A 27,211-nucleotide genomic window follows, 5' to 3' on the forward strand; every position below is an offset into this window, starting at 1 on the left:
AATGCAAGAATGTCTTGCTTTATTTATAGTTAACTCGGTCTATAAAAATCAGAATTTTTAAAATGAAAAATTAGAGGTGAAATCACTCACTTCACAAATCTGTACTGGATTTATTTTTCTTAATTTTGAAATTATCTTTACCTTTTTAATATATATTTATATACTGCCTAGCCATGTAGGCACCTGAAGTTTTGGGCATCTACTAACTTTGTATTTGTGAAATAGTCACTCTATGCAGCATCTGGTTTTTACTAGCAGCTCTTGTGTTTGAGCCCATTGTTTGGAACCAGGGGAAAGTATGTAGCTCTTTAAAATGGATCTCTGTCTAAAATGAGACTTGGGCTAAGGCTTGTTTCTCCCCAGAGATCTCAGCTCTAAATGTAAAGTTCTCTCTGGACTGAAAGTAGAAAAAGTAAAGGTCTGTATGTCTTTAGAATATTGGCGGGCTGCTTTACCAATAACCTATTTAATATACCAATACTTGTATCGAATATGCAGTGATACAGAGAGAAATAAAAAACAGAACTGAGGATTACAAAAAATATATATAATTTTAACATAATGCGTAAAATATTCCACAGCATGTTAAGTACTCTCCATTTCCCTTAAATGTTATCTGTCTCTCTCTCTTTTTTTTTTTTTTTTTTGACAATTTCTTCAATGGTAGCTCTTTGGGCTATTCAACCCAGGATTCACAACTTTCCAACATCTTTCATTTCCGAGAGCTTAAATATGATATTCTCTCTTCTTAAATGTGCAGTTTGGTCATTTGATTCAATTAGAGCAAGATGGTTACCCTCTACTCCTAGATACACTCCAGGTTTGCTGTTACATTCAAAGGAAACGCATTTTGAGGGCCCGAGCTCTTTATGAAGAAGAAATAAGGTCTGGTCTGGCAACGAATTTTCGTATTTTTGTACCTGAGGAAACAAGAGAGAAAGCAACCAATATGTGAGTAGGAAGTCCAGAGTCAACTCCACACCTTTGTATTAGAAACTAGAAGGGGAATAATTACTTATAACTTGGTATTTTTAGCAAAGCTGCTTAATGAGTAGGGGATGGAAGGGGTGGAAGTAGAGGGTCAAAGTGGAAGGATTTGATTTGATTCACTAATAGTATACTTTGAGAGACATATGGCTTAGAATGACTAGATCTAGATGCAACAGTTCTGGATTTGTATCCCTGATTTGCCATGTATTATCTCTGAGACCTGGCACATTGCTTTACTTCTCAGGCCTCAATTTTTTTTTAATTTTTTTTTTTTATATAACCAGTTTTCTAGATCAGTTGACCCCTAATTTACCCACAAACATGTGAGTGATAAAAATGATTATTATCTTAAGCCACTAAGTGTTGAGGACGATTTGTTACACAGCAATACCTGACCAATACAATAACTCTACTATTATAGAGTTACTGTGTGAATTAAATGAGATAGTACTTATATAACATTTTGCATAGTACTTGGTATATAATAGAGCTCAGTATGGATCAGCTCTTATTACTGAGTACTTATATATGCCAAGCACTGTTATATATACTTAAGAATGTTTTTGTTAAGGGAGATGTTAGTTACCATCAGTGTTTATGTTAAGACTTTACATGGCTGTATGAGTTAGCTTTATAATTTTGTGTATTTATATAATTTATCTTCTATATTAGACTTTCATGTTTTCTTACTTGTCTCTACCTTTGGCTTCTTGGTTACTTAATCTACAATAATAAAAGCATAATATGGTAATTAGACCGGATGACCTTCCAGACAAAGCCGGGCTGCGAGGGAAGCCTGAGTCCCAGGTGCCAGAGGGAAGCTGGTGCTGGCAGCCAGGGGAAGGAAGGCCTACTCTTGCATGAATTTTGTGCATCAGGTCTCTAGTATGTTTATAATTCTTTAAAAAATATATAATTTTCATTGATTTCTGAGAGGAAGGGAGAGAGAGAGAGAGAGAGATAGAAACATTGCCCTGGCTGGGTTGGCTCAGTGGATAGAGCGTCGGCCTGCGGACTCAAGGGTCCCAGGTTCAATTCCAGTCAAGGGCATGTACCTTGGTTGCAGGCACATCCCTGGTGGGGGGTGTGCAGGAGGCAGCTGATCGATGTTTCTAACTCTCTATCCCTCTCCCTTCCTCTCTGTAAAAAATCAATAAAATGTATTTTTAAAAAAAGAAAAGAAACATCAATGATGAGAGAAAATCATTGATTGGCTGCCTCTTGCATGCCTCTCCTCCCCCCCCCCCCCCGCCCCCGGGGATTGAGCCCGCAACCCGGGTATGTGCCCTGACCAGGAATTGAACTGTGACTTCCTGGTTCATAGGTCGATGCTCAACCACTGAGCCATGCCGGCTGGGCTGTTTATAATTCTTCATCATGACCAATATAACACTGCCGTTTACTAACTGAAGAAGACTATGTAGTGAATCCTATGAATAGAATGTAGATTGTTATGCTATCTATAAATCTTGGCATATGAAAATGTTTATGACCTTCCCTTTAGCAGGCTTAGAGTATAAAGTTATTTATACATTTGCCTAAGAAAACTATATTTTACAAAGAAACACTTCCTAGAAGAACACAATACTTCCTGAAGCCAAATAGGAAGGATTTGAGATCATTCTATATAGTAATGCTTCTCCAACTTTAATGTGCATATGAATCTCCTGGAGATTTGTTAAGATGCTGATTCTGATTCAGTTGTGAGGGAGCCTGAAATTCCACATTTCTTTTTTTTGCAAAAAAACTTCTGTTTTATTGTCACATTTTACATGTCTGTGAATGCATACATATGCCAGTTCTTTATATACAACAAAAATCCTACCTACAAGAGCATCTGAGAAATATAGTGTTCCTTTTCCAGATCCTATAGACTCTAGGAGGTGTCAAACATGGATGCTAAACGGCAGTCGACCATATGTGGCATGCAAAGTATTTCTGTTTTGAGTATGAAAGTGATGTTTTTCCTACTACAGCCTCTGTCTTTCTCCTTGACAATGAAATTTCACATTTCTAACATGCTCCCAGGTGATGCTGTACTGCTGGCAGAGACCAGACTTTAAGTAGCTCCAAGAGCAAGATATTGGTGGTAACTCATTGTGTTTTATGTACAATAGCACAAACAAAAATCCTTCTTCAAAATATCCAAACATCCAAATCCATACAAACTAGTGATATTAATCATGACAGTTAAATGCATATTTCTGTTACCTTCACAGAGTGCTCCTCGGCATGCAGCAAAAAGTCTTTGTTATTTGTAGGACTCATCCTTACCATTACTTTGTGACCATCAACATCATCACCTTGCAATTAAAAAATGTAAATTATAAAGTTAAAGATTGTAACTCATTTTAATTTAAACGAATTTAACACCTAGGAAACAAGTTTATAATGTCATGTAAAATAACTGCTTCATTCAGCAACATGTCTCTTAGAAATTTGTACCTAGATGAAACTAAGGCAGGGGTGGGCAAACTTTTTGACTCGAGGGCCACAATGGGTTCTTAAACTGGACCGGAGGGCCGGAACAAAAGCATGGATGGAGTGTTTGTGTGAACTAATATAAATTCAAAGTAAACATCATTACATAAAGGGTAGGGTCTTTTTTTTTGTTAGTTTTATTCATTTCAAACGGGCAGAATCTGGCCCACGGGGCGTAGTTTGCCCATGGCTGAACTAAGGAGTCATTGTATAAGTAGGGGATAATTCCAAGCCCCTTAAAGAAGAGAGGTTAGTTTTCTTACATGCTTTCTAATTGTAGAATTGGAACTCTAATGAGTATTTCTCCGAGTGTTTATCTGTCTGCATGTAAAGCCACAGATAGTTGTCCCCCAACATTCAACTCCTCTTCTTATGTTATAATAGAACATATTTTTGTAGCTAAGTGTAGCAATGTGACTAAGTTCTGACCAATGTGAGTTGAGTGGAATGTCAGGTGCAACTTCCAGGTTATATCCTTAAAGGGAAAAAGAATTCACATACCCATCTTTCTCTGTCCAGCTAATTGGTATTGTCATGGTAGCAAATAATTTTTTGTTGTTGTTAATACTTACTTGAGAATATTTTTTCCATTGATTTTTAGAAAGAGTGGAAGGGAGGGGGAGAGACAAGGAGACAGAAACAATGTGAGAGAGACACATCGATTGGTTGTTTCCTGCACACTCCCTGACTAGGGCGGGATTGAGCTTGCAATCAAGGTATGTGCCCTTGACATGAATTGAACCCAAACCCTTTAGTCTGCAGGCTGACATTGTAACCGCTAAGCAAAACTGGCCAGGGCTAAAGTAACCTTAAAACATGTAGATCAGGGTTGGGGAACGTCCAGTCCACAGGCAGTATAAGGCCCGAGAAATCATTTGGTCTGGCCCTGCCAAGGCATTAGGGGTGAGTTAATTAAATGTTTGACCAAACATAGCAGAGTAATATTTAGGTTGATAATTTTGTATGGCCCTCGAATGATGTTTTAAATACCCAAATGGCCCTGGGCAGAAAAAGGTTCCCTACCCCGATGTAGGTGTTAGCAGAGCCACAAAGAGAGAAGGAGCTAGGTTCCTGGACAACCCATTCAATAGAGTTCCCATTCCAGCCCTGGCTAAGACAGAAATAAAGTTTTGTGTAGCTTAGCACCTATTATTCTGGGTCTCCCTTAAATGTAGCCAAACATTTATCCTATTAAACTGAAAAATGGTTGGAATGGAGTAAATCCTCTAAGAATCTAAGATTTCACTATGAGCTTGGGCTGGAGAGAACCTTCAGAGACAGCCTGCCTTTCCACGTGGAGCATGTTTGGATTTATTTTTAGTCAAATTTAAGAATTCAAACATTACAGCTATCCAAATTACCTGTTTCACTTGCAGGTGGCTGTGAGTCATAGAAATGGAATAACACTTTGTCTGAAAAAGAATGCATAAAACTCTTTTGGTGATTTATCAATAGGTTCAGTTCCAAAATATACATAATATCAGAAAATATCCTCCTTTTTTATTGTATATCTACAAAAGCAAAACTTTTGTGGTTTTGAGAAAAGTCTCAAAATGATGGTATACTCTGATGAATTCCCCATAAAATACTTAAAATATTTTTCATAGCATTTGTATATTCTTTTTTTTTAAATCCTCACGCAAGGATATGTTTATTGATGAGAGAGAGAGAGAGAGAGAGAGAGAGAGAGAGAGAGAGAGAGAAGAAACATTGATGTGAGAGAGAACCATCAATCAGTTGCCTTCCATACTCACCCCAACTGAGATAGAATCTGCAACCTAGGTATGTATCCTAATCAGGAAACCCTCCCCCTCCACCCTTCTTTCCCCCTTCTCCCACGTCCCACAATCTTTTGGTGTACAGAACGATGCTCTAAACAGCTGAGCCACCCAGCTAAGGCAGGTATACTCTTATTTGAGGATTTACTTCGGTGACATTGATAAGATTAGAAATATCTAGTAAGTAATTCAGCAATATGAAATATATATGGTCCTCCTTCCATCTTTCACAACATATACCACTTCTCAATATCAGAGTTCTTTTCTCCTGTTGAATGCTTACTAAGCTTTTTAATCCTCCTCAACACAGTGATATTCAAGCATCTATTGCCAATGCATCACAGTTTGCACACAACGTAAGATCTATTTGTCATATATGAGTTAATCCATTGTTAATGGTTTGGTAAATTTATTTTTTACTTATTAGTAATCATTATATCATTATAGATAAAAGGAAATATTCTACCTTTCTCATCTTCTGTCCCCAAATCGTCAACATTGATGTCATAACCTTCATCCCCAACAACAAAAGTAATGGATTGATCGTCGTATGTGCTCAGGGAAACAGAACGATATTCTATAACAAGAGAAAATCTTGTCATTAAGAATGCAAAAACTTGTTCTCATAAACAATCGTTTAGCATTTTTTAAAAATGCCTCCCCAAAGGCTTATTATTATTATTATTGTTATTATTGTTATTATTATTATTTGAGCTGTACTTTGTCCATTGCTGTTGGATGGATGAAAACCTTTGGTGCAAGTTTAACATAGCTCAAAGCTGAACTCTGGGGGGAAAAAAAGGACACATATGTAATACCCTTTGTAATACTTTAAGCAAAAAAAAAAAAAAAAGCTGAACTCTATCACCTGAATGGGATTAAAGGCTCTAATTTATTGCGTGAAGACCATGGGAGGCCATGCTAGTATGTTTATGGGAGGTTTTGGTGGGGAGAAAGAAGCTGGAAAAGTGACTGACATTGCCTGAAGAAACCTCTGCTTCCTGGCTCCCCATGGACTAGGGAATTGTAGGCAAGAAGGGACAGAATTTAAATAGATATGGATAAATAAATACCCATCTGTAAGGTGTGGAGTTATTCTGAGACTTCCAATAGTCCTGGAGGATACAGTTGTGAGCCCCTTCTGACCTCTGGCTAAATGACAGAGACACTGAGAGCAGTATTCCCAAGTTTTTAAAATGTTCCAACACATGGAAAATGATATTTCAATGGTGTAAACTGAAGTAGATTTAGGAACTATCTATATGGGCCCTGGAGAAAAAAATATTATATTTTCTTTACATTATAGAATTATGCTAAGAAAGTATACAAAATATTAATGAGTATGTTAAATGTTGAATTTGTATGTAAACTTCTAAAGTAAAATGATTTAAAAATACTTAGTGAGAAGTTTCAGTATTTTTCTGGGAATTTAAGACATTTATGTCAGGAATAATACTTGAACTGGCAACTGCAATTCCCAGTCAAGTTTCTCAATGATCTCTTCACTTCTTGATAGTCACCATCAACTTGGACTTCATTTGGCTCCGTTGGTGATGCAACTTAAAACCATTTTAACAAATTATTTAAAATATTTAGTCAAAATTATACTTAAAATACTTAATAGCCCCTCCTTTTTTATTGACAAAATTTTGAAATTTGGGGGAATAATGTATTGGGTTTTTTCCGCTCACCAAGGATAACTTATTTTTCCCCAGGAATAATGTATATGGGATTCCAATCCATAGCAAACATTTCAAAATAACAATGGAGTGCTAACTATAGAATGTGCATGCATTGTTAGAGCAGTTTTCCTGCACCTGTTTTAGATACCACCTAATGGGCACATCAGCGGAAAATGGACAAAAGTTTCTAATATACTTGAAGGCATAAATTTGGGGCTGCTTCCTAGAGCAGCACTTGCCAGAGCCCTGTTTCTTACCACCCTCCTCTTACCTACACCACCCCTGTAACCAGTCACACCTCGGATTCTTGAATCATCAATTGTTCTAGTGTTCTGGACCATAGATTTATCAAAGGCAGAGGCCCCCGCAGATTGTTCAAAGTGTTTCAGGCGATTCTGACAGGTAGCGAATAGCAGATTTGGCTCTTTGTAATCTTCAGCTGCAAGACAGGTGGGGTTAGAAGTGGACTATCCGTGCTCACTCTGCCCAGATCCCCTCCCACTCCCTCTACCCCCACTTGAAGAGTCACAGTCAAGGCTGCTTGCTGACAGTGGTGACTGACCCCAGGACTTTGGCCACCCCATGGTTGGAAGGGCTCAGTACCTCCTGGCACTTACACTCCAGAAGGGCACACCCATTGGAGTCCAGGTGGAAAAAAAACTAGTTACCCATGTCTCAAAAGGCAACCGCTATGAACATTTTAGTTTATAGTAGTACTTCCTTTAAATAAAAAAAAAAATCACCTAAGAGATATTGTTAATATATAGGCATACCCCACTTTATTGCACTTTGTTTTATTGTGTTTTACAGATGTTGCATTTCTTACAAATTGAAGGGAAGTCCCTCTACCAGTGAAAGATTACAACTCACTTGATTGTGGTGGTCTGGAACTAAATTCGCATATTCTCGAGGTATACCTGTATATATAATTTTATATCCTCTATGTTCACTTAACATTTGAACATAACCATTTCTCCCATTACATTAAAAACGCTTTATAAACCTTTTAAAAAATGGCTTAAAAAGAGTTTATTATCTTTACTCTTTCCCAGAAGGAAAATTTGTGTGAGGGGTAAAAATTATATACCTAGATGTAGAAATTGAAGGCAAATAGATGCTCATCACTATATTAAAGAATTACCAGTAATTGTAGTTTTCCCTTACCTGAGTTTGGTGAATGCCTTTCGGTGGTTTCTTTCCTAAAGTAACAGGTCTTTTTTTCTATGATAAGGCCAGAGCGTAGCTGCATAAAGTACACCTGGCAAATTTCTTTGCCCTTCTGTTGGGATTCTAAACAAATGAAAAAAATGTGATACTGTTTCATTCCATGCATTTTCTTTTTTTTTCTAAAATATATTTTTATTGATTTTAGAGAGGAAGGGAGAGGGGGAGAGAGAGAGAGAGAAACATCAATGATGAGAGAGAATCATTGATTAAATGCCTTCTACACACCCCACACTGGGGATCGAGCCCATAATCCGGGCATGTACCCTGACTAGAAATCAAAGCGTGACCTCCTGGTTCATTGGTCGACACTCAACCACTGAGCTACATCAGCTGGGCATTCATCCATTTTCATCCTTTTACAAATGCTGAGTGTAGCAGACCAAGAAAGAAACTGCAGATCCATGGTATTTTGTCAGAAACTTTTGGGCCAGTTCTGTTTCAAGATTCAACATTTTTTAGATTTTAGAATTGTCATGTAGAACATATGTGGTATATATTTAGCACTCCCAGCAGGGACTAGGTCAGTAACCCAAATTCAAAAATTAATAATATTGTAGTGAAATATAGAAAATTGTATATAAGGTGGAATAAAGACCTCATGGTGATTCAGCTCAGGCTTTAACAGTTAAGTGAATTTAGGTCATATTTTGCTGTCAAATGAGTTATAAAGAACTTTAGGTCTTTAGAAAAAAATTTTCTTTTTCAGAATTCCATATAAGGGAATGTGGACCTACATGCAACATATATCAATCTTTGCCTCACTGAGGAGAGACTCTTATGGTCATATGAAGTCTGTAATTTTTTCTACTTATCTAGAATATACTTTTAATAATTTTGGAGGCATGGCTGTACTCTGTAAAGGTTATTGATTTTAAAAATAGCTGTCATTTACTAAGTGTCTGCAGTGAACCAACCACTGTGCTAATAATTTTACATACTATATCATTTAATCCTTCATAATAATATAGCAAGCAAGGCAGGTATTATTCTCCTCATTCTACAAATGATGATCTAGAAGACATGACACCCAAAGTTACAGGTCTGGTGAGAAGTTGTGACTCAAGTATATCTAATATTAAAGATACTCTTTACGTCCAGCTGGTAGCTCAGTGGTTGAGCTTCGACTTATGAATCAAGAGGTCATGGTTCAATTCCTGGTCAGGGCACATGCCCAGGTTGCAGGCTTGATCCCCAATAGGGGGCATGCAGGAGGCAGCCGATCAATGATTCTCATCACTGATGTTTTTATCTCTTTCTCTCCTTTCCTCCCTGAAGTCAATAAAATATATATCTTTTTTTAAAAGATATTTTTTTCATCTACCTCTAAGAAAATATTATAGTGCAGTTTTAGGGACTAACAAAATATAAGCTTAAATCATTTGAATTAAAAAATATTAATTATCCAGTAATTCTAATTTTATTAGAATTTAATTTAATTAGCCAAAGAAAAATTAAAGTCTAAAGTAAAAATAATTTGCTACTTGGAAATCAAAAAAAGACTTTCAGAGTTAAGTAGAAAAGAAAGTTGTAACACCTGAGTCAAAGGAACTCAACTTTCAACATTATAGTAAGTAAATGAGTTATCAAGCAATTTCAGAAAATGAAAATAATTACTTATGACTTTGGGATTCATTCTATGATCTTTTTTTTTATTCTCTAAGATTTGCCTTACTAGTATGCTTTTAAAAGTCAAATAGAATAAACATTTGTTAGCTACCATTTTGAATTATCTATATTTTGCCTCCATTTTAGATGGGCATCTACCTTTAAGAATCTTCAACTATCTCAGCAGGGCAAGATTACTTAATTATACTCACATCCACCCTAGAATTCCTTAACATTGCTTCAAATTCAGAAATATCAACTATGGTACTGCACATTAATATAATGTTTTTAGAGTTACAAAGATAATTTACAAAGCTGTGCCAGAGCCAGCATTGAACTTGGTCTCTTGATAACTAATTTAATACAATATTTTATTTACTGTATCAATTTTCTCTTCAGAGCTAAAAGGTATAAGATGATACTGTAAGCATTCTCATTCCTTATATGCTTATCAGTATCCCATAGTGACATGACAGGCGTGTCTTATATTCAGAGTGGACTCTTTGGGGAATGGGATATGGGTCTTGGGTAGTTTGAAGTGAGGGTCAAGATATTAAAGTATTGTGGATGTTCAAGAAGAGACAGACTAAAGATATGGATGTACAGGCTAGCATCTAAGGCAGCAGTTCTCAACCTGTGGATTGCGACCCCTTTGGGGGTCGAACAACCCTTTCACACGGTTGCCTAAGACCATCGGAAAACACATATTGAATATATAATTACATATTGTTTTTGTGATTAATCACTATGCTTTGATTATGTTCAATTTGTAACAATGAAAATACGTCCTGCATATCATATGTTTACATTACAATTCATAACAGTAGCAAAATTACTTTTATGTCATATTTATGTTATGAAGTAGCAACAAAAATAATTTTATGGTTGGTGGCCACCACAACATGAGGAACTGTATTAAAGGGTCGTGGCATTAGGAAGGTTGAGAACTACTGATCTAGTGGGACAAACACTGGCTGTAATTCATTGGGGGTGATTATAGTTGAAATATTAAAGATGCTTTACATGGGGAGTATTTGAAAGAAGGTATACTTTGGTGTTCAGGGCAGCTGAAAATGTGGTGTGAGGGTTGTGTTCTCAGGAGGAAACACAAAGCTGACATGGCCATGGGAGCAGTGTAGGAGAAGTGCTCCACTGGGGTCAGAGGCCCAGGTCAAGCTTATGTAAGGGCTGTTGCCACTTTCTCAATCTCCATCATATTTGCTGTCTGAGGGCAGTGTCTTACTATAGCTTTTAAGAAAATAACTAATTTCACCATAGCATCAGCATGTTGAAATTCTCAGGCATTTCTGGTGAGTAAATGGGGAGGGGCCTGGAAATCTGCCTGTAATTTTGCCACTTGGAGACCCAGACTATGACTGACAGGAACTACAGAAGCAAATCACTTCATCTTTCCTTTCTTCCCCAAACACTTTTTCACGATGGTGTTTTCTCACTGCTTACTACCTTTTACCTGTCTGTGGCATTTGACTTTAGGGACCACATCCTTCTTTGATCCCTTCTTCCCTTATTGTCAGGTCACCATTTTCCTTAGATTTTTCTTGTTTCTCTCTGATCAGTCTGTCTTGGTCTCTCTGTTAGTTCTTTCTTCTTTACCTGCTCCTAAATGTTGGTGTTCCTCAGGATTTTGCCCTTTGCCTTTTGCTCTTATTCTAGACTTTATTTCTGAGCAATATTGCTTACTCCAATGACTTCAATCATCTTTTTATATACTGACTAGAGGCCCATTGCACGAAGAGATTCGTGCAATAGGCCTTCCCTTCCCCTGGCTGCCGGCACCAGTTTTCCTCCGGCACCCGGGACCCAGGCCTTCGCTCCAAATTGAGCCTTCAGTCTTTGCGGCTCTGGACAGATCCTTCAGTCTTCGCTCCGCTGCTTCGCCTCTACATATGCAAATTAACCGCCATCTTTGTTGGGTTAATTTGCATCCTTCCCTGATTGGCTGGTGAGCATAGCGGAGGGACGGTTAATTTACATGTTCGTCTATTATTAGGTAAGATGACTCCTTAAACTGTAACTCTATCTTTATTCTCTCTCCTGAGTTTTATATCTGTTGCTCTTTCTCCACAGGGCATTTTGACTTCAGCTACCATAAAGCATCTCTATTTCTATCTATGTAAAGCCTCATTAACTCTGGACACCTCTACCTCCTTCAAATTCAAATTATACTCACAATAATAATTTTTTTTTACCCTTTCCTACCCCCAATATATTCTTCCTGAATTCTCTATCTTGAAAAACAGTACCACTATTATACCATGGTCTGCCCAATTCTTAAATCAGAAAGTTGAGAAACATCCATTTTTCCTTTTTTATCTTTCAATTTATTTTATATGTCACTAAATCTTCATGATTTCACCTTCTGACAGTGTGTGAAATTTAGTCTTTCCTTTCCTTTCTGCTGTCTTAGGTCAGGCCCTCATTATAAGTCCCCTAGATCAGTGGTCGGCAAACTCATTAGTCAACAAAGCCAAATATCAACAGTACAATGACTGAAATTTCTTTTGAGAGCCACATTTTTTAAACTTAAACTATATAGGAAGGTACATTTTTATTAACTTAATTAGGGTACTCCTATGGCTTAGGAAGAGCCACACTCAAGGGGCCAAAGATCCGTATGTGGCTCGTGAGCTGCAGTTTGACGACCACGGCCGTAGATGAATGTAGATCTGACAAGTCTTAGTTTCGACACTTGTCCCCTCAATCTCTCTTCACACCACCACCAGTGTGACTTTTGTAAAATAAAAATATGTTGTAATTCCCACCAATTAAACATTTCCAATGATCTCTACTGTCCACAAACTCCTTCACTGTAACAGAAGATTTTCCATGGGAAGACACAAACTAAAGTGTGTGATCTCTACCCAGCCTTATCATGTAGGAATATGAGCCAGTGTTACTAGATCTTCAGATTTTTTGACAAAACCACACATTCAGATTTTTATGACAAATCTCCTAATCTTTAATTGTTGCCTCAATTGAGAAACAACATCAATAATAGTGTTCAGGCCAAATAAAATACTTCAATAATAGTGTTCAGGCCAAATAAAATACTTCAATAATAGTGTTCAGGCCAAATAAAATACTTCTGCTGGATGAATCTCTCAAGGCTCCCTATATTGTGACCTCTGGCTGTATGCATACAAAAGCTGGATTGTCAGGGAAGGGAAAGAGTTGATGGAGAAGAGGAAGTAGCAGAGGAGAATGGACTAACCCTGGGGAGTAGCCTCCTGGAAACTTGGAATGGGATGATTTTTAGGAGGGGCTACCCTCCAGCTCATGAAGTGCTCCTGTACCTCCTTGGCACTAAAATGAAATGGCATGGTGGTGACCAGAACTCATAGGGGACCTGATTGTGTGGATATCTGTAGTGGTTGGATAATGAGTTTTGTGGTGTTGTGACCTGTGGAATGTGTCAGATAATGTTAGCCCAACGGAGGAAAAGTAATTAAAATGAACTTTTTGTTTTGTCTTTTTGCTTGAGGACTCAGAGCATTTTCTTTGGAAAAATGTGACATTTTTGCACCCTGGGTTTTGAGAAGTGGTTCATACCTGTCACACACCTCACAGCTGTCAGGTTTGGGGCCAGGAGTGTTTACTAGTAAATAATGACAATTTAGTGTTAAACTGAGCCAATATTATTGGAAAGGAAGATCTGCTAAGGGACAATTAAAATACAGTGGGGCCTTGACTTACGAGTGTCCCGACTAACAAGTTTTTTGAGATACGAGCTGTCCCTTGGCCGATTTTTTGCTTTGAGTTTAGTTGCGAGCTAAAATTCAGGTACAAGCCAGCTTCAGACACCCCACCGCTAGTTGGCGCAGTGAACTTCACAGTGATTTGACATACGAGTAATTTGAGTTACGAACTCCGTCACAGAATGAATTAAACTCGTAAGTCAAGGCCCCACTGTAATGTAATATTAATATAAGTGATTTGGGGGATATCTTTATTACTGTTTTTTTAAATGGTGTAAATAAGCCACTGCAACCTTAAAGGGGAAGTTACATTTTAATTTTTGCATCAATGCCATTAACTCTGCTGTAAACTCCAGCCTGCTCCCTTATTCCAGTATCTTAAAGAGTCCAAATCTCCTGAGGTACAAGGACAATGCATTCTTTATTAAGAGGGAATTTGGGATGCAGAGTCACTTCCACTGAGTCACTGTTTCTACATAGAGCAGTTTGACTCAGACTCAGATAAAAAAAAAAAAACTAACAAGTATGAGTTCCTGGCCATTTAGAAATCACAGTCAAATTATTGTTTTCCCTGGCTACCAAAGAACACTGTGGGTGAGCCAGAGCCTTAGGGGGGACAGAAATGATGTACTTTAGCACTGCTTTCTCTTCTAGCCTTAAAGATGTTCAGGGAAATGGAGAGGAGCCCAAAGAGCAAGGATATGCAGTCTCCATCATCATTCCCCATCCTCTGTTTTTGCTCTAGCACACCAGGGCTCTTTTAACTCCTTTGTATAACTGCTCCTTATGAAGAACATAAGTATAAATTTGTATAATTATTGCCTAGGATAGGTAATATAAGGATCAAAGAAGTATATAGCCCTTTTATTCTAAAGCTATGGCTTCTACTTGGTTCTTTTTACCCTTCAATTTATTACAAACCCTTTGAGTTTGTAACTGGATAGACTGAGCATCATTTGGTCAAATCTGCTTTCTGTGGGGCCTGGATTATTCAAATATTTTCACTTGTATTCTCTCTTTTATCAAAAATTGCAAGTTAAGACCACAAGCTTGATACACCAAAGGTCTTAATAAATGTTTACTGAATGAAAGTGGATCAGTTTAAATTTTGTTAATTAATTGGGGAAAAGTTTTTGGGATTTGGTGGTAGGGGGTGTGGGTGGAAAGAAGGGATTGATATGAAGGGCTATAAATATGTTTATCACTATTACCAGGTTTAAATTATCTGAGCTATTTTTGTCCTGTGATGCATCAAATAAGTAAAAGTTGGCTATAGTCTGTTTAAAACCAAATGCTGCTGTACTGCACACTTATGAGACATCCCTTTCAATTTCAGCTCTTGTATTCTTAGTAACTTTTGTATGATAGTATGTATGAACATTGGATAATAAAGATTTGATAACAGATAAAAATAGTGTGTAAAGTAATCAGAAATGCTTAAGTCCTTACTTCTTAACCTGGGAGATTTTGCCGAGGCTTTTCCTGCTGAGTTGTTCATATTTGCTGGAGGAATTTTGGTGGTTGAATACTTCATTTCAGGCCTTATTTTTCAGGCTTCTGTTGGATTAAATATAGTATTAGTTCAATTGTCTCAACCTGAAAACAAACAGAAACAATTGTGGTTAAGTCAATATACAATTGATAACACAACTACCAAGAGAAAATAATTATTTTAGTAAAATTTGAACATAGTATTCTGAATATGTATCTATGCTGGAATATAGGACAAAAAGAACTACAAAGAAATCTTGAACTTCACTTAATGGTTTTGTTATTGATGGTAATATTGGTATTGGAATTCTGAGACCATTTGCTATACTATACAATACAGTAAATAAGTAGATGTTTGTCTTAGGATTTTCACAGTAGGAGAAAGGACAAATATAAAATAAAAGAATCCAAGAAGAAATTTCTATGATGTTAAATTTGAATCAGTAATATTGGTATACCTATATCTTAGTTTCCAAGTACTTTTTTCATTAAAGGGAACTGGAACTCTAGATGTGGGCTGGGAAAGTAGAAGTGGACATGGAATATGTTGTGCCAGAAAGCAGTGTCATTCAAAAACTAGTGAGGTTGTGTCAAAAGGATACATGAAGGTTCTTCTGATGGCCAAATTTGGGACAATTTGACATCAAAAGGAATAATGATGGTAATTGACTATAATGCATTTGATGAAAAAAACCCCAAAACCCACAAGTCCATAGCATTTATCAAGAAAGAATGAATGAGGAATTTATTTATTACAGAATAATGATAAAATTAGAAAAATCACCATCCTCCAAGTCCCCAATTAATACTTGATCATCGGTGGACTGCAGTACTCTACTGAAAGACCCTGGAGTTCTCTGTCATAAATTGCAGAAAGTTCCATATTCTTTCAGTAGGGTTCTGCAATCTGGCTTCATCACCAAGGTAAGGCAGTGATACTGTGGTTCGTGGGGAAAATGGGACTTCTTCTCTAGTCTTAAAATCTCTCTGACATTGCTGAATTCTACTATAGTTATTGCTTCCTTTATTAAGCATTGCCTTTTATTTTCTAGGTTAAACAAAATAAAATCCAAATTATTGGATTGGCTACCATTGAAATCTCTTCATATTGCTCAGCTTTTCTAGCAGGGTAAGGAAGCGGCATTGAGTTCCTGGGTCAAAGGACTCATTGGAAGATAAACTTCATGCACCTTTAATTTTGTCCCTGACCAACCCCAAATAGGCTAAAATTTTCTTGTGTAGATAGAGTAGAATCTTCCATGCAGCCATACTATGTTCAGACAGTTTCATGAGCAAAATCCTTCAATGATAGGGCAGTTGAGGACTCCCTCTTCTGCCCCTGAGAATGAATATTATCCTCACAGAGCTTGAGGGCCTCACATAAATCCTTATCTTGTTTCTCTGATTTTCTCACCTTTACTATCAAGAACACTTAGAAGTAAAGAGTCTTGGACATTCTTTTACTGAGCTCCTAACTTTATAGATGAGTGGGCCAAGTAAAACTGAAAAATTAAGTGCCTTGCTCAGGATCACATAAGCTGAACTGGGACCAGAATCTGTTATTCCAGAGCTTCCCTACCCTGTCTCCTTTCTTCCCCATCCAAATGTAGGAATAAAAGAATCAGAACTGGGAGTTTAACTTCAAATGCTTATCAGTGATGGCGAACCTTTTGAGCTCGGCGTGTCAGCATTTTGAAAAACCCTAACTTAACTCTGATGCCGTGTCACATATAGAAATTTTTTGATAATTGCAACCATAGTAAAACAAAGATTATATTTTTGATATTTATTTTATATATTTAAATGCCATTTAACAAAAATCAACCAAAAAAATGAGTTCGTGTGTCACCTCTGACATGCGTGTCATAGGTTCGCCATCACTGGCTTAGTTGGTTGTCCAACTTCTTTGAAATAATACATTTTTTAATATGGTAGTTAATTTTTAATCATAACATGGGATAGTGCAGGTCAATAACCTTATTGTAATTAAACTTTAAATTGTACAGAAAATAAGTCAAACAGTAATCTGCACATAGTAGGCATTCAGGTATACTACTTTACTGATAGCATGAAAATTGCATTGCTGGGTTTTTTATTGTTTTCTCTTTTATCCATGGATGATTATGCCCTAGAAAAAAAATTCCCCTGGATACACATTAAAAAGCAAACAAACATAAAATGTTACATTTTCAAATAAATCTAGGAAATGTTCAATCTATATTCCATTTCTTGGGAAGTCAGAACTTACATTACCATAGTAAAGGTGATGACAGTCCTTCACTGAAGAATCATGGGTATCTTTGTTTAATTATTTTCAGTAATTATTTAATTTTGTAAATAATCACTCCCTCTATTAATATCCCTATGGACTAGTTTGAGAGAACACACTTGGAGGAACTCTGCTCTAAACCCTTAGCTTGCAGAGTTAAGCAAGGTAGATTAGAAACTGAAATACCACATTTATGATGGAGTCACTGACACAGAGAAAGCTGGCTGTTTTTTAAGAATCACATGATAAGTCAAAAGCATAGACAGGAAATATTCTACTGCTAGGAATTTATGCTACCAATGAACTTACAAAGACTTACCAAGAATCAGAAAATCCTATTCTAAAAAACAAAGCATTCTCTCTAAACAACCTACAAATCTCTTACTAAAAAAAAAATACCATCACTCCTTTCACTATTTTTTCAGACTTAAAGTTTACTCTTTACTCTCCTACTTTTAAATAAAAATATTTCAGACTATATCACAATATAAACATTAATTTTTTGTGCTGCTTTTCCAATAACTTAAGGCAAATATTTTTGCACACTGGTTATGATACTCACCTAAGTTATAAACAATGAAGTGCTGGTTTCCAATGATGAGGTTTCCTGTCGTTAACATTTGGTAGTAGTTGAGGCAGTTATATTCTAACTCTGCTTATATACACACACTTGGATTAAGCAATATTGAGTGACAGCATTTGATGAATGAGGCAATGCAAATAGAGCCAGTTGAGTAGGTTAGAATGAATAAGAACATGTTTTGTTCCCATAGCATAATCCTAAACAGAGCGTTTACATTATTTTAGCTATAGTACTTTCAATGAGTTTTCTCAGTTAATCATTAATTTTTATCAAACCTCTATGACATGGACTCTAGTTAGTGTTTATTGCTCAGTATACAGAATTTAAGGGAACAGATTATTTAATTGCCTTTCTCTTTTCTACAAAGTTTAAAACTTGTGCAGTATTTTTTTTTTGTTTATAAAAATGATGTATATGCACTTAGAAAATGTGTAATTGACAGGAAAGCATATATGCTATAGATTCTGACTTTTTCTTTCAATGTAGAAATACTGTGCATATCTATTTTTTATAAAAAAGTAGAATCACACTACAAATATTTTTAAGTTGATTTTTCTCATTTTCTAATTAACGCTACACCATGAATACTTGAGATGTCAGAAATATTATTTTACAAGAAGCATTATAAATAGTATTCAATCATATAAGTATGCCAAAACTAATCGTTTTTTGATTAACACTTTGGCTGTTTCTAGTTTTTCCTTTCTTTTCTCTAAAAAAAAAAATAAAATAAAAAAAATTATTGCCCTAACTGGTTTGGCTCAGTACCTGGGTTGTGGGCACATCCTCAGTAGGAGGTGTGCAGGAGGCAGCTGATCGACGTTTCTCTCTCATTGATGTTTCTAACTCTCGATCTCTCTTCCTTCCTCTGTAAAAAATCAATAAAATATTTTTAAAAAATAAAAAGATAAAAAAAATTTATTGTTGACAGTATTACAGTTGTCTTCCAGTTTACCCACCTTTGACCCCTCTACCCAGCTTCTGCCCCACCTCAGGCCCCATGGATTTTACATATATGCATATAGTTCTTTGGTTAATCACTTCCTGTCCCCTTCACCCCCTCTTTTTTTTTTCCCTAATATCACCAGTGTTGCAACTGACAGCTGTGTGTGTGTGTGTGTGTGTGTGTTCTGATTCTTAGTAAATCTTTGTAAGTTCATTGGTAGCATAAATTCCTAGCAGTAGAATTGCTGTACCAAAGGGTACATGCATCTTCTATTTTAATAGATATTACCCAATTAACTTCCTGTAGTTTGTATTGATTTATAATTGTTTCAACAATCCAGGTTCATGCCTTTTTCTTTACTGCCTTAGCAGCAATGAGTGTCATCACCTTTAAAATGTTTGTCTTTCTATAGAGAGGACAATACTTCATACTTTCAATTTTTTTATTATTTAGTGAGATTGAGCATTTTTTAAAAACATATCTGTTGTCAATTTAAATAAATTATTAATTTATATGAACTCTTTGTAAATTAAGAAATTAAATCCTTGTCTGTGATATGTGTTGAAAATTTTTTTCCACTATAATTTGTCTTTAGACTTTGTTAATGCTATTTTTTCTTCACACATAAGTTTTCAAATATTCTGAGGTAAAATTTAATCAATGTTTTCTTTTAGAAATTCTGGATTTTGTGCTTGGCTTCTAAAGGATTCCCTCCTCTCTTCAAAGATTATAAATAAATTATGACATTTTCTAAAACTCTTATAACTTACTATTTAAAACCTAAATTTTTGATTCACTATTACATTTAGTGTAAAGAATAGGTTAGGCCTGGCTGGCATGGCTCAGTGGTTGAGCATCAACCTAGGAACCAAGAGGTCATGGTTCAGTTCCTGGTCAGGGCACATGCCTGGGCTTCGGGCTCAATCCCCAGTGTGAAGCATGCAGGAGGCAGCGCATCAATGATTCTCTCTCATCATTGATGTTCTCTCTCTCTCTCTCTCTCTCTCTCTCTCTCTCTCTCTCTCTCTCTCTCTCCTCTCTCTCCTCTCTCTCCTCTCTCCTTCCCTTCCTCCCCCCTCCCTCCTTCTCCCTTCCTTCCTGAAATCAATAAAAATACTTTTTAAAAAAAGGTTAGATTTTTTTTTACGCCCTAAGTGCTTATCCCAAACACATATGTAATCCAATTTAGACAAAGGTAAGTTTCATGTTATGTAGGGACCAGAAAGTAGAAGGCTGTGAGAGCAACAATATGAACTTTGAATTTTATCCTGTAGCCAACTGGAATCTTTTAAAGGTTTTTAAAGCAAGTGAAGTATAATAAAAAATGTGTTTTGTGAATGTAATTTTAGGCCAGTTAGGAAGGCACTAAAATAGCCTGACAAAAAGTAGTGAGGACAGAGCCAGGGCAGTGTTAGTGAGATTGGTAAGGAGAGAATGAAGGTGATGAGTGCTGCAGGCATTTTATACAGTCCTAGAGTTACCGGACATGAAACGGGCCCAGAGCCAGGCAGTAGTGTGTGGTTTTTGATTTGTGCAGGAAAGATTTCACAGCACAAATCCAGGTGATTTTGAGAGTATGTTTATTAAAGTGGGGACAGTGAAATAAGGAAGGGTGTAGGACAGAAGAAGAAACAGGAGGGAGCTTAGGCGGGGCTGCTTTGGTTCACTTGAGAAATAAAAGTCATAGTGAAAGAAGTGAGCCTAGGTGGGGCATCTGTCAGCTCACTGGAAAGTCAGAGAAAGGGGGGCCATAGAAACAGGTTCGGGGGTTAGCCTGGGACAAACTGCCACTGCCCATGGCTCCCCCGATTGCAAGTTTCATGAGGTCCCTTAGAGTTTAAGAGAGTTTGTGAAGAAGGAAGAAGGAGAACGGAAAGGCATGAGCATGCTCCTTGGAGGAAAAGCATGCTCTGCATGCTCTGGGTCCTGGGTCTTGAGGGTTTTAAAGGATGAGAGTATAGGCAAAGGTCTTAGAGGAGGATCTCAATAGAATATTCATCAGCTTTATGTTGATACACCAAAATGAAATGTATTCCCTTAATTATATCAGTCCTTGGGTGTGGTTGGCAAATGGCACTAATTAGATTTTTGCTGACTATCTCCCTTGAGTAGGGTGATTTAAGCTATTTACCCTCTGGTTGAGGAGAAGTATAAACCTTTTACTCTTTTTCTTTTTTGTTACACAATTTTTTCCTTTTTTTATTGATTAAGGTATTACATATGTGTCCTTATCCCCTCATTGCCCCCCCCCCCCCGCTACCTCCTGCTCATGCCCACACCCCCTGGTGTCTGTGTCCATTGGTTATGCTTATATGCAGGCATATAAGTCCTTTGCTTGATCTCTACTCTTTTTCTTAAAATTAAATCTTTATTGTTGAAAGTATTATGTATGTCCCCTTCCCGCGTCCCCCCCCCCCCACATTGACTCCTTTTAGCCTGCCCCTCCCTTGCCTTCTTTCTGAGATTCCACAGTCTGTTCTGTGCTTCTGTGTCTCTGGATCTATTTTGTTCATCAGTTTATTTTGTTCATTAGATTTCACATATGAGTGAGATCATAGGATACTTGTCTTGTTCTGACTGGCTTATTTCACTTAGCATACTACTCTCCAGTTCCCTCCATACTGTCTCAAAGGGTAAGAGATCCTTTTTTACTGCTGCAAAGTATTCCATGGTGTAAATGTACCACAGCTTTTTTATCCATTCATCTATTGATGGTTGCTTGGGCTGTTTCCAGATCTTAGCTATTATAAATTGAACATAGGGATGCATACATTCTTTCTGATTGGTGTTTTGGGTTTCTTAGGATATATTCCTAGAAGTGGGATCACTGGGTATAATGGCAGTTCCATATTTAATTTTTTGAGGAAACTTCATACTGTTTTCCATAATGGCTGCACCAGTCTGCATTCCCACCAGCAGTGTACAAGGTTCCCTTTTCTCCACATCCTACCCAGCACTTGTCATTTGTTGATTTGTTGATGGTAGTTATTTACTCTTAAGTGTCCTTGGGTAGAGGAGTTAGAATTTTGCAATTTACTAGAATGGCTGTAAACTGCTTGGCTGTTTAACTATCTGTCTCAGTTTCCCTATTCCACTTGTCCTGGTTTACTAGCCTGTCTCACTAGAAAGGGTCCCAGAGATCTCTGTTCCAGCTCCACTAAGTCACACAATCCCTAGTGGCTAGGTAAGGTTACAATCTAAGTTCCACTCCCAGTTCTGGGTTGTATCTGCCACAGAGCCTCCACAGCCCTTTTTGGATGTGGGTGTATCAGCTCTGGACTGGGGAGACAGGAGATGAAGGGAAGTTAAAGTGGTACCAGTGGTTCAGGGTAGGAAACTCAGGTGTGGAGTTCATTGGCAGGGACAGGTAATGAGTATGATGTGGGACAGGTGGCATTTGAGATTCTTGAAGAACAATTATATGAACATTTTGGCAGGGAGCTGAAACTAAGTCATGGGAGCAGGAGGCGAGAATTAGCTATGTGGATTTGTTCTTCATTTGTGAAAACATAAGAGTTGAAGCTGGTATAGGAATAAATGAGATTGTATGAACTGAGTGTGGAGCAGGAAGAGACAGCATAGTCGTTCTAGATCAAGCATGTCAAACTTGTGGCCCTCGGTCCACATGCGGCCCACAACGAATATTTTGTGGCCCAGCCAATATAACGGTATACAAGAAATGTTTTAATAAAAATTTCATAACTTAATTTTTATAATATCCTGTTATACATAATTATTAATAACAAACTACAACATTCACTAATGACTGATTACTATTGCATTCATTTCCCTTACATGCCTTACATGCAGGCGCACCATTTCTCTCCACTAATACTAGCAGTGAATATTTTAGCAGCTGATTACCGCACCATTAGTCTTGTACTGACTTGTTTGGTGTGTGCAACAGGAAATATTTTGCTTTCGGAGAACAAAAAAAATAGGTTTATTTGCTTTACACTTACTAATTTGTGCAGTTATTCAGTGTCTGGTAAGTTAATGCTCAAGAAAAATATTAATTTTTATTAAAATGTTCTATTTATGTTAACGGTTACTCATTTATTTTAGCTCTTTGTATTCAGCATGTCTCTATCAAAATAAACCTACGTTTCCATGAAAACTGAAGCTTTTGTTTTCTTGCGGCCCACATAAACTTGAACCTTGTTTATTTGGCCCGTGTTAGCCTTTTAGTTTGACATGCTTGTTCTATGGAACTATAGGGAATATTACATTTAAGAGGTAAGAAAAGAATTAGAAAAGAAGACCAACCCTATCCAGTTTGTCTCAGTGGATAGGGTGTCAGCCTGTGGACTGAAGGGTGGAGTTTGATTCTGGTCAGGGCACATACCTTGTTTGCAGGATTGATCCCCAGCACTGGTTGGGGCACATGTGGGAGGCAACCAATTGAAGTGTCTCTCTCACATTGATGTTTCTCTCTTTCTGTCTCTCCCTCTCCCTTCTACTCTCTCTAAAAATCAATAAAAAATATATCTTCAGGTGAGGATTAATAAAAAAGTAAAATAAATAAAAATGACCAAAAAGAAAAGCAGAAAAAAGAGAAGAGGTCATATTATGAAGGCTAAGAGAGAAGATCTCAAAAATGAACATTTGGTGATGAGCACTAGAGACCTGGCTGGAGATTAGAGACCTTGGAGAGAGTCCTTTAAACATGGTGGGCTCTCCAAGAAACGTCAGTAGACTGCACAGTTTGAAGAAGGAGTGAGATTTTTTCAAGAAGTACAATAGTGAAAGGGAAACAAAGAAAGAGAGAATGGTATTTTGACAGAATACATGTAGAAGAGCAAGTGCTGCTCACCAGTTAGGTGATCTTGGGAAAATTAGTCTCTAAAGCCTCAGTTTCTTCATAATAATCGTTTATCCTCATGATTTGAAGTCATTGGATTTGTGAGAATTATATGAGAAGGTATATTTTAAGCACTTAGCACAGTACCTAACACATAGCAAGAACTTAATACATGTTGTATCATGATTGTTAGTATTGAGGTATTGTTAGGTCTGATCAAATAATTGAATCTACACCCCCTCCAATAGGAACCGACCTTTAGACCACTTCACAACCAACATTCCCTTTTACTGAGACCACATTCCAATTGCTAAGACCATTATTCTTCCCCTCTGGACCTTCCTAGGATCTGGACCTGCCTAGAGAATTCTCTGCCCAGAAAAAGCCTGTCTAGAATCTTTTAAAATCTCTGACTCCTTGTCCCTGGGTGCTGGTGCCATTTTGGGGCTCAGCCAATCTGATATCCAAACGATCTAGTAAATTTATAATCCCTTACTACTTTTGCCCTCGTTCATTCCTTCTTCGGTGATGCTAACATTTGGTGCCTGCTTCCTCCTTTCCTCCACCTTTTCTCTAGCCTCATATGCCTATACATAATTTTCTAATTTTTAAGTTCAACTGACTTTAGCTTTTGTTACAGAAAATCTATAAAGTAGATTTGTTAACTGTTAATGTAATGTCTTGTTCTTTGTTGAAGGTATGTTTCTTGAAAGGGAGAGTGATCATAAATGTCAATCTAAGCAATGCTGGTTGTTTATTTTTTAGTCATCATTGGAAAATTAAGGTGTCTAAGAGTTAAGAATTCTAATTAAATTGGAAAGAAATTGTATGGTTTTGGTAATAGAAGCATAAGGCATGGATATGCATTTTGAAGGAAAAAGAAAGGAATTAAAGTTGTAAGAAGGTTTGTGAAAGTTATAGGTTTGTAGGGAGAAATACTAAAAGGAAGTTATATAAATGACACAGGCCAGTAAGCCAGGACAAGCAGAATAGGGAAACCGAGACGGTTAAACAGCAGTTTGCAGCCATCTAGAAAACCTAGATTCTAAGCAGTTTGTAGCCATCTAGTAAATCCTATCTTCCGTAAACCAAGGACACTTAAAAGTAATGATTTGCGCCATTCCTCCCCAGCCAGAGGATAAGTAGCTTAAATCACCCTACTCAGGGAGACACATAACAGAAATCCAATTAGTGCGATTTGCCAACCACACCCAAAGACAAATGAAGCTAAGAGAATAAACCTAATTTTGTTATATTAGACTACAACCCTCCAAACTAATGTCTCTTTCCTTTCGCCAGACCATCCTATATAATAAAGAGGGAATATGCAAATTGACTGTTACTCTGCCACAAAGATGGCTGCCTGCAGCAGAGGCGGGGGTTTCTGTAACACAAAATGGTCTGCGTCCACAGTGGAGGCTGAGTTCCTGTAATGAGTCTTAATGAGCAATCAGCAGGGACCTGAGGCTGCGCCCCCCCCACCCCCATGGGGCTTGACAGGGGACCTCAGGCCATGCACCCCACCTTGGCGCCAGGCCAGGGGACCTCAGTCTGCGCCCCCTGTCCAGCAGAGCTTGACTGGGGACTTCAGGCCATGCCCCCCAGCGGGGATTGACAGGAGACCTCAAGGTGCACCCCCTGCCCCAGTGCCAGGCCAGGGGACCTGAGGCTGTGCCCCCTGCCCAGCGGGGCTTGACAAGGGTGGGACTGGCTGGGTCTGGATCTAGCCCAATGGGGGCGGGGAGCAGCTGGGTCTGGGTCTCATGTGATTTTGAGGCACACATGGGTGGGCAGGGACTTGACTCTGGGTCTCATGATGCTCCCCAGACTCTGATAGGAGGAAGATTTTCATATATATTTTTACTAATTTTCTTTCATCTCTGACACTTCTATTATAGAGAAAGGGCAAATAGCAATATTAAAATATTTCCTCTAATTAATCCCCTTTTAATGTGCATGAATTTCATGCACCGGGCCACTAGTTTGTTATAATTCTTGTTGTTCTAGTAGTTGCCTCAGTAACACTAACATTTATAAAGCAGTTTGTCTCCACCATGTTACAAGCCCTGATTGTACTCAGGATATACCACCCCTAGACACCATCACAATCTCTTTTGCTCAGGCTTCATTGTCTCTCTGACAAAGAGCAAGGATTTTGGCTTTAAAGGAAAATATCATCCCCTTTCAGCAGGAAGCAGCTAAGAGACCCTGAACACCTTTTTCCTTGAAGGAATTCAGGAGGAGAAGATGTAGACCCTGAGATCTCCAGAGCAAGGATGATGGGCCAGGTATAGGTATAGAAACTCACTGGGCCTGAAAGCTCCTAGCAAGGGGCAAAACTGGGAAAACAAGAACCTCACCCCCGGGTAACCTATATTCCCCTTTCATATCACTAGGCAGGAAGCTTAGAGCCCTGATATTTTCCTTCCTAAAGATAACATCTAGGCCTGAGTTGTATTTTAGCTCCAGGCCCATAAAAGTAGCAAAACCAGACAAGTGACACTGTGGCAGCCTCAGGACCAGCTTTTACCTCCCAAGTCGCTCAACAGGACTGCTTTGGAGCCTTCACCAGCCAGTCTCTTGGGGAAATCATGCTGCTGCAGCACCTCACTCCAACCATGAGAAATCTACACAATGTTCCAGCCAGCGACCTTAATCAAAGTCCATTCCCTCTGATTTCAACACCTGCCCCTCCCCCACCCCCAGCAGGAAGCAACTACAGAAGATATGACCTTCGCCCCTATTCCATAAAACAAAAAAACTGGAATGTTAGGTCTGATCAAATCATTGAATCAACACCCCCTCCACTAGATCACTTCACAACTGACATTCCATTTTACTTACTATTATACTTCCCCTGCTGAGACTATTATACTTTTCCTCTGGAACTTCCTAGGATCCGGATCTACCCAGAGAATTCTCTGCCCAGAAAAAACCTGCCTAGAGCCGTGGTCGGCAAACTGCGGCTCACAAGCCACGTGTGGCTCTTTGGCCCCTTGAGTGTGGCTCTTCCACAAAATACCACGTGCGGGTGCATGTACATTGCGATTGAAACTTCGTGGCCCATGCGCAGAAGTCGGTTTTCGGCTTGGGCGAATCTATTTTGAAGAAGTACTGTTGATATTTGGCTCTGTTGACTAATGAGTTTGCCGGCCACTGGCCTAGAGTCCTTTAAAATCTCTGACTTCCTGTCTCTGGGTGATGGTGACATTTTGGGGCTCAGCCCATTTGGTATCAGATGACCGAAAAAATTTATAATCCCTTACCACTTTTGGCCTCATGCATTCCTCCTTCGGCAACCCTAACAGTATTTTACTGTGATGTGGGACTCTTGAGAATGTTTTGATTCATAAAGAAAGGAACCAATGAAAAGTAGAAAACTTGATATAATAAAGCCCTAGTGGAGACAGAGAAGAGAGAGGGAAATAACTCTACTGGAAGAGTAAGCTTTGAAAAGGAGAAGGGGTACTTCTTTTTTTATAGGAGAGGAGGAAAAGTGAGAGAATGAGAGAGATTTTAAGGACTAGGAACATGACCTTGAAATCTTGTAAATGGTTTGAATCTTCTTCATAAAATAGATTGTGAGAAGAATTGTAGAGATTAATAGAAATACACATGAATTTTTGAGGATAAGTGGGAAAA

General features: G+C 37.9%; 1 protein-coding gene across 9 annotated transcripts in view; it reads right to left on the minus strand.

The window, feature by feature from the left end:
- Positions 1-565: 565 nt before the first annotated feature.
- IL33 (interleukin 33) overlaps positions 566-27,211 on the minus strand; it is a 44,289-nt gene continuing 17,643 nt past the window's right edge. The window contains exons 2-9 of one of the 9 annotated variants that reach the window (XM_081103827.1): positions 17,802-18,019; positions 14,929-15,075; positions 8,096-8,221; positions 7,230-7,370; positions 5,716-5,826; positions 4,833-4,883; positions 3,202-3,293; positions 566-920 (exon numbers count right to left, since the gene is read on the minus strand). In XM_081103827.1, coding sequence (XP_080959953.1) covers positions 693-920; positions 3,202-3,293; positions 4,833-4,883; positions 5,716-5,826; positions 7,230-7,370; positions 8,096-8,221; positions 14,929-15,013 — 834 coding nt within the window. In that variant the 5' untranslated portion in view covers positions 15,014-15,075; positions 17,802-18,019 and the 3' untranslated portion in view covers positions 566-692. Of the gene's footprint in view, positions 921-3,201; positions 3,294-4,832; positions 4,884-5,715; positions 5,827-7,202; positions 7,371-8,095; positions 8,222-14,928; positions 15,076-17,801; positions 18,208-27,211 lie in introns of those variants that run through there. The other 8 variants (XM_081103830.1, XM_081103824.1, XM_081103828.1 and 5 more) reach the window with 8 other exon arrangements.

The sequence above is a fragment of the Myotis nattereri genome, assembly GCF_964212035.1.
Source record: "Myotis nattereri genome assembly, chromosome: 12".
Classification (NCBI taxonomy): Eukaryota; Metazoa; Chordata; class Mammalia; order Chiroptera; family Vespertilionidae; genus Myotis; species Myotis nattereri.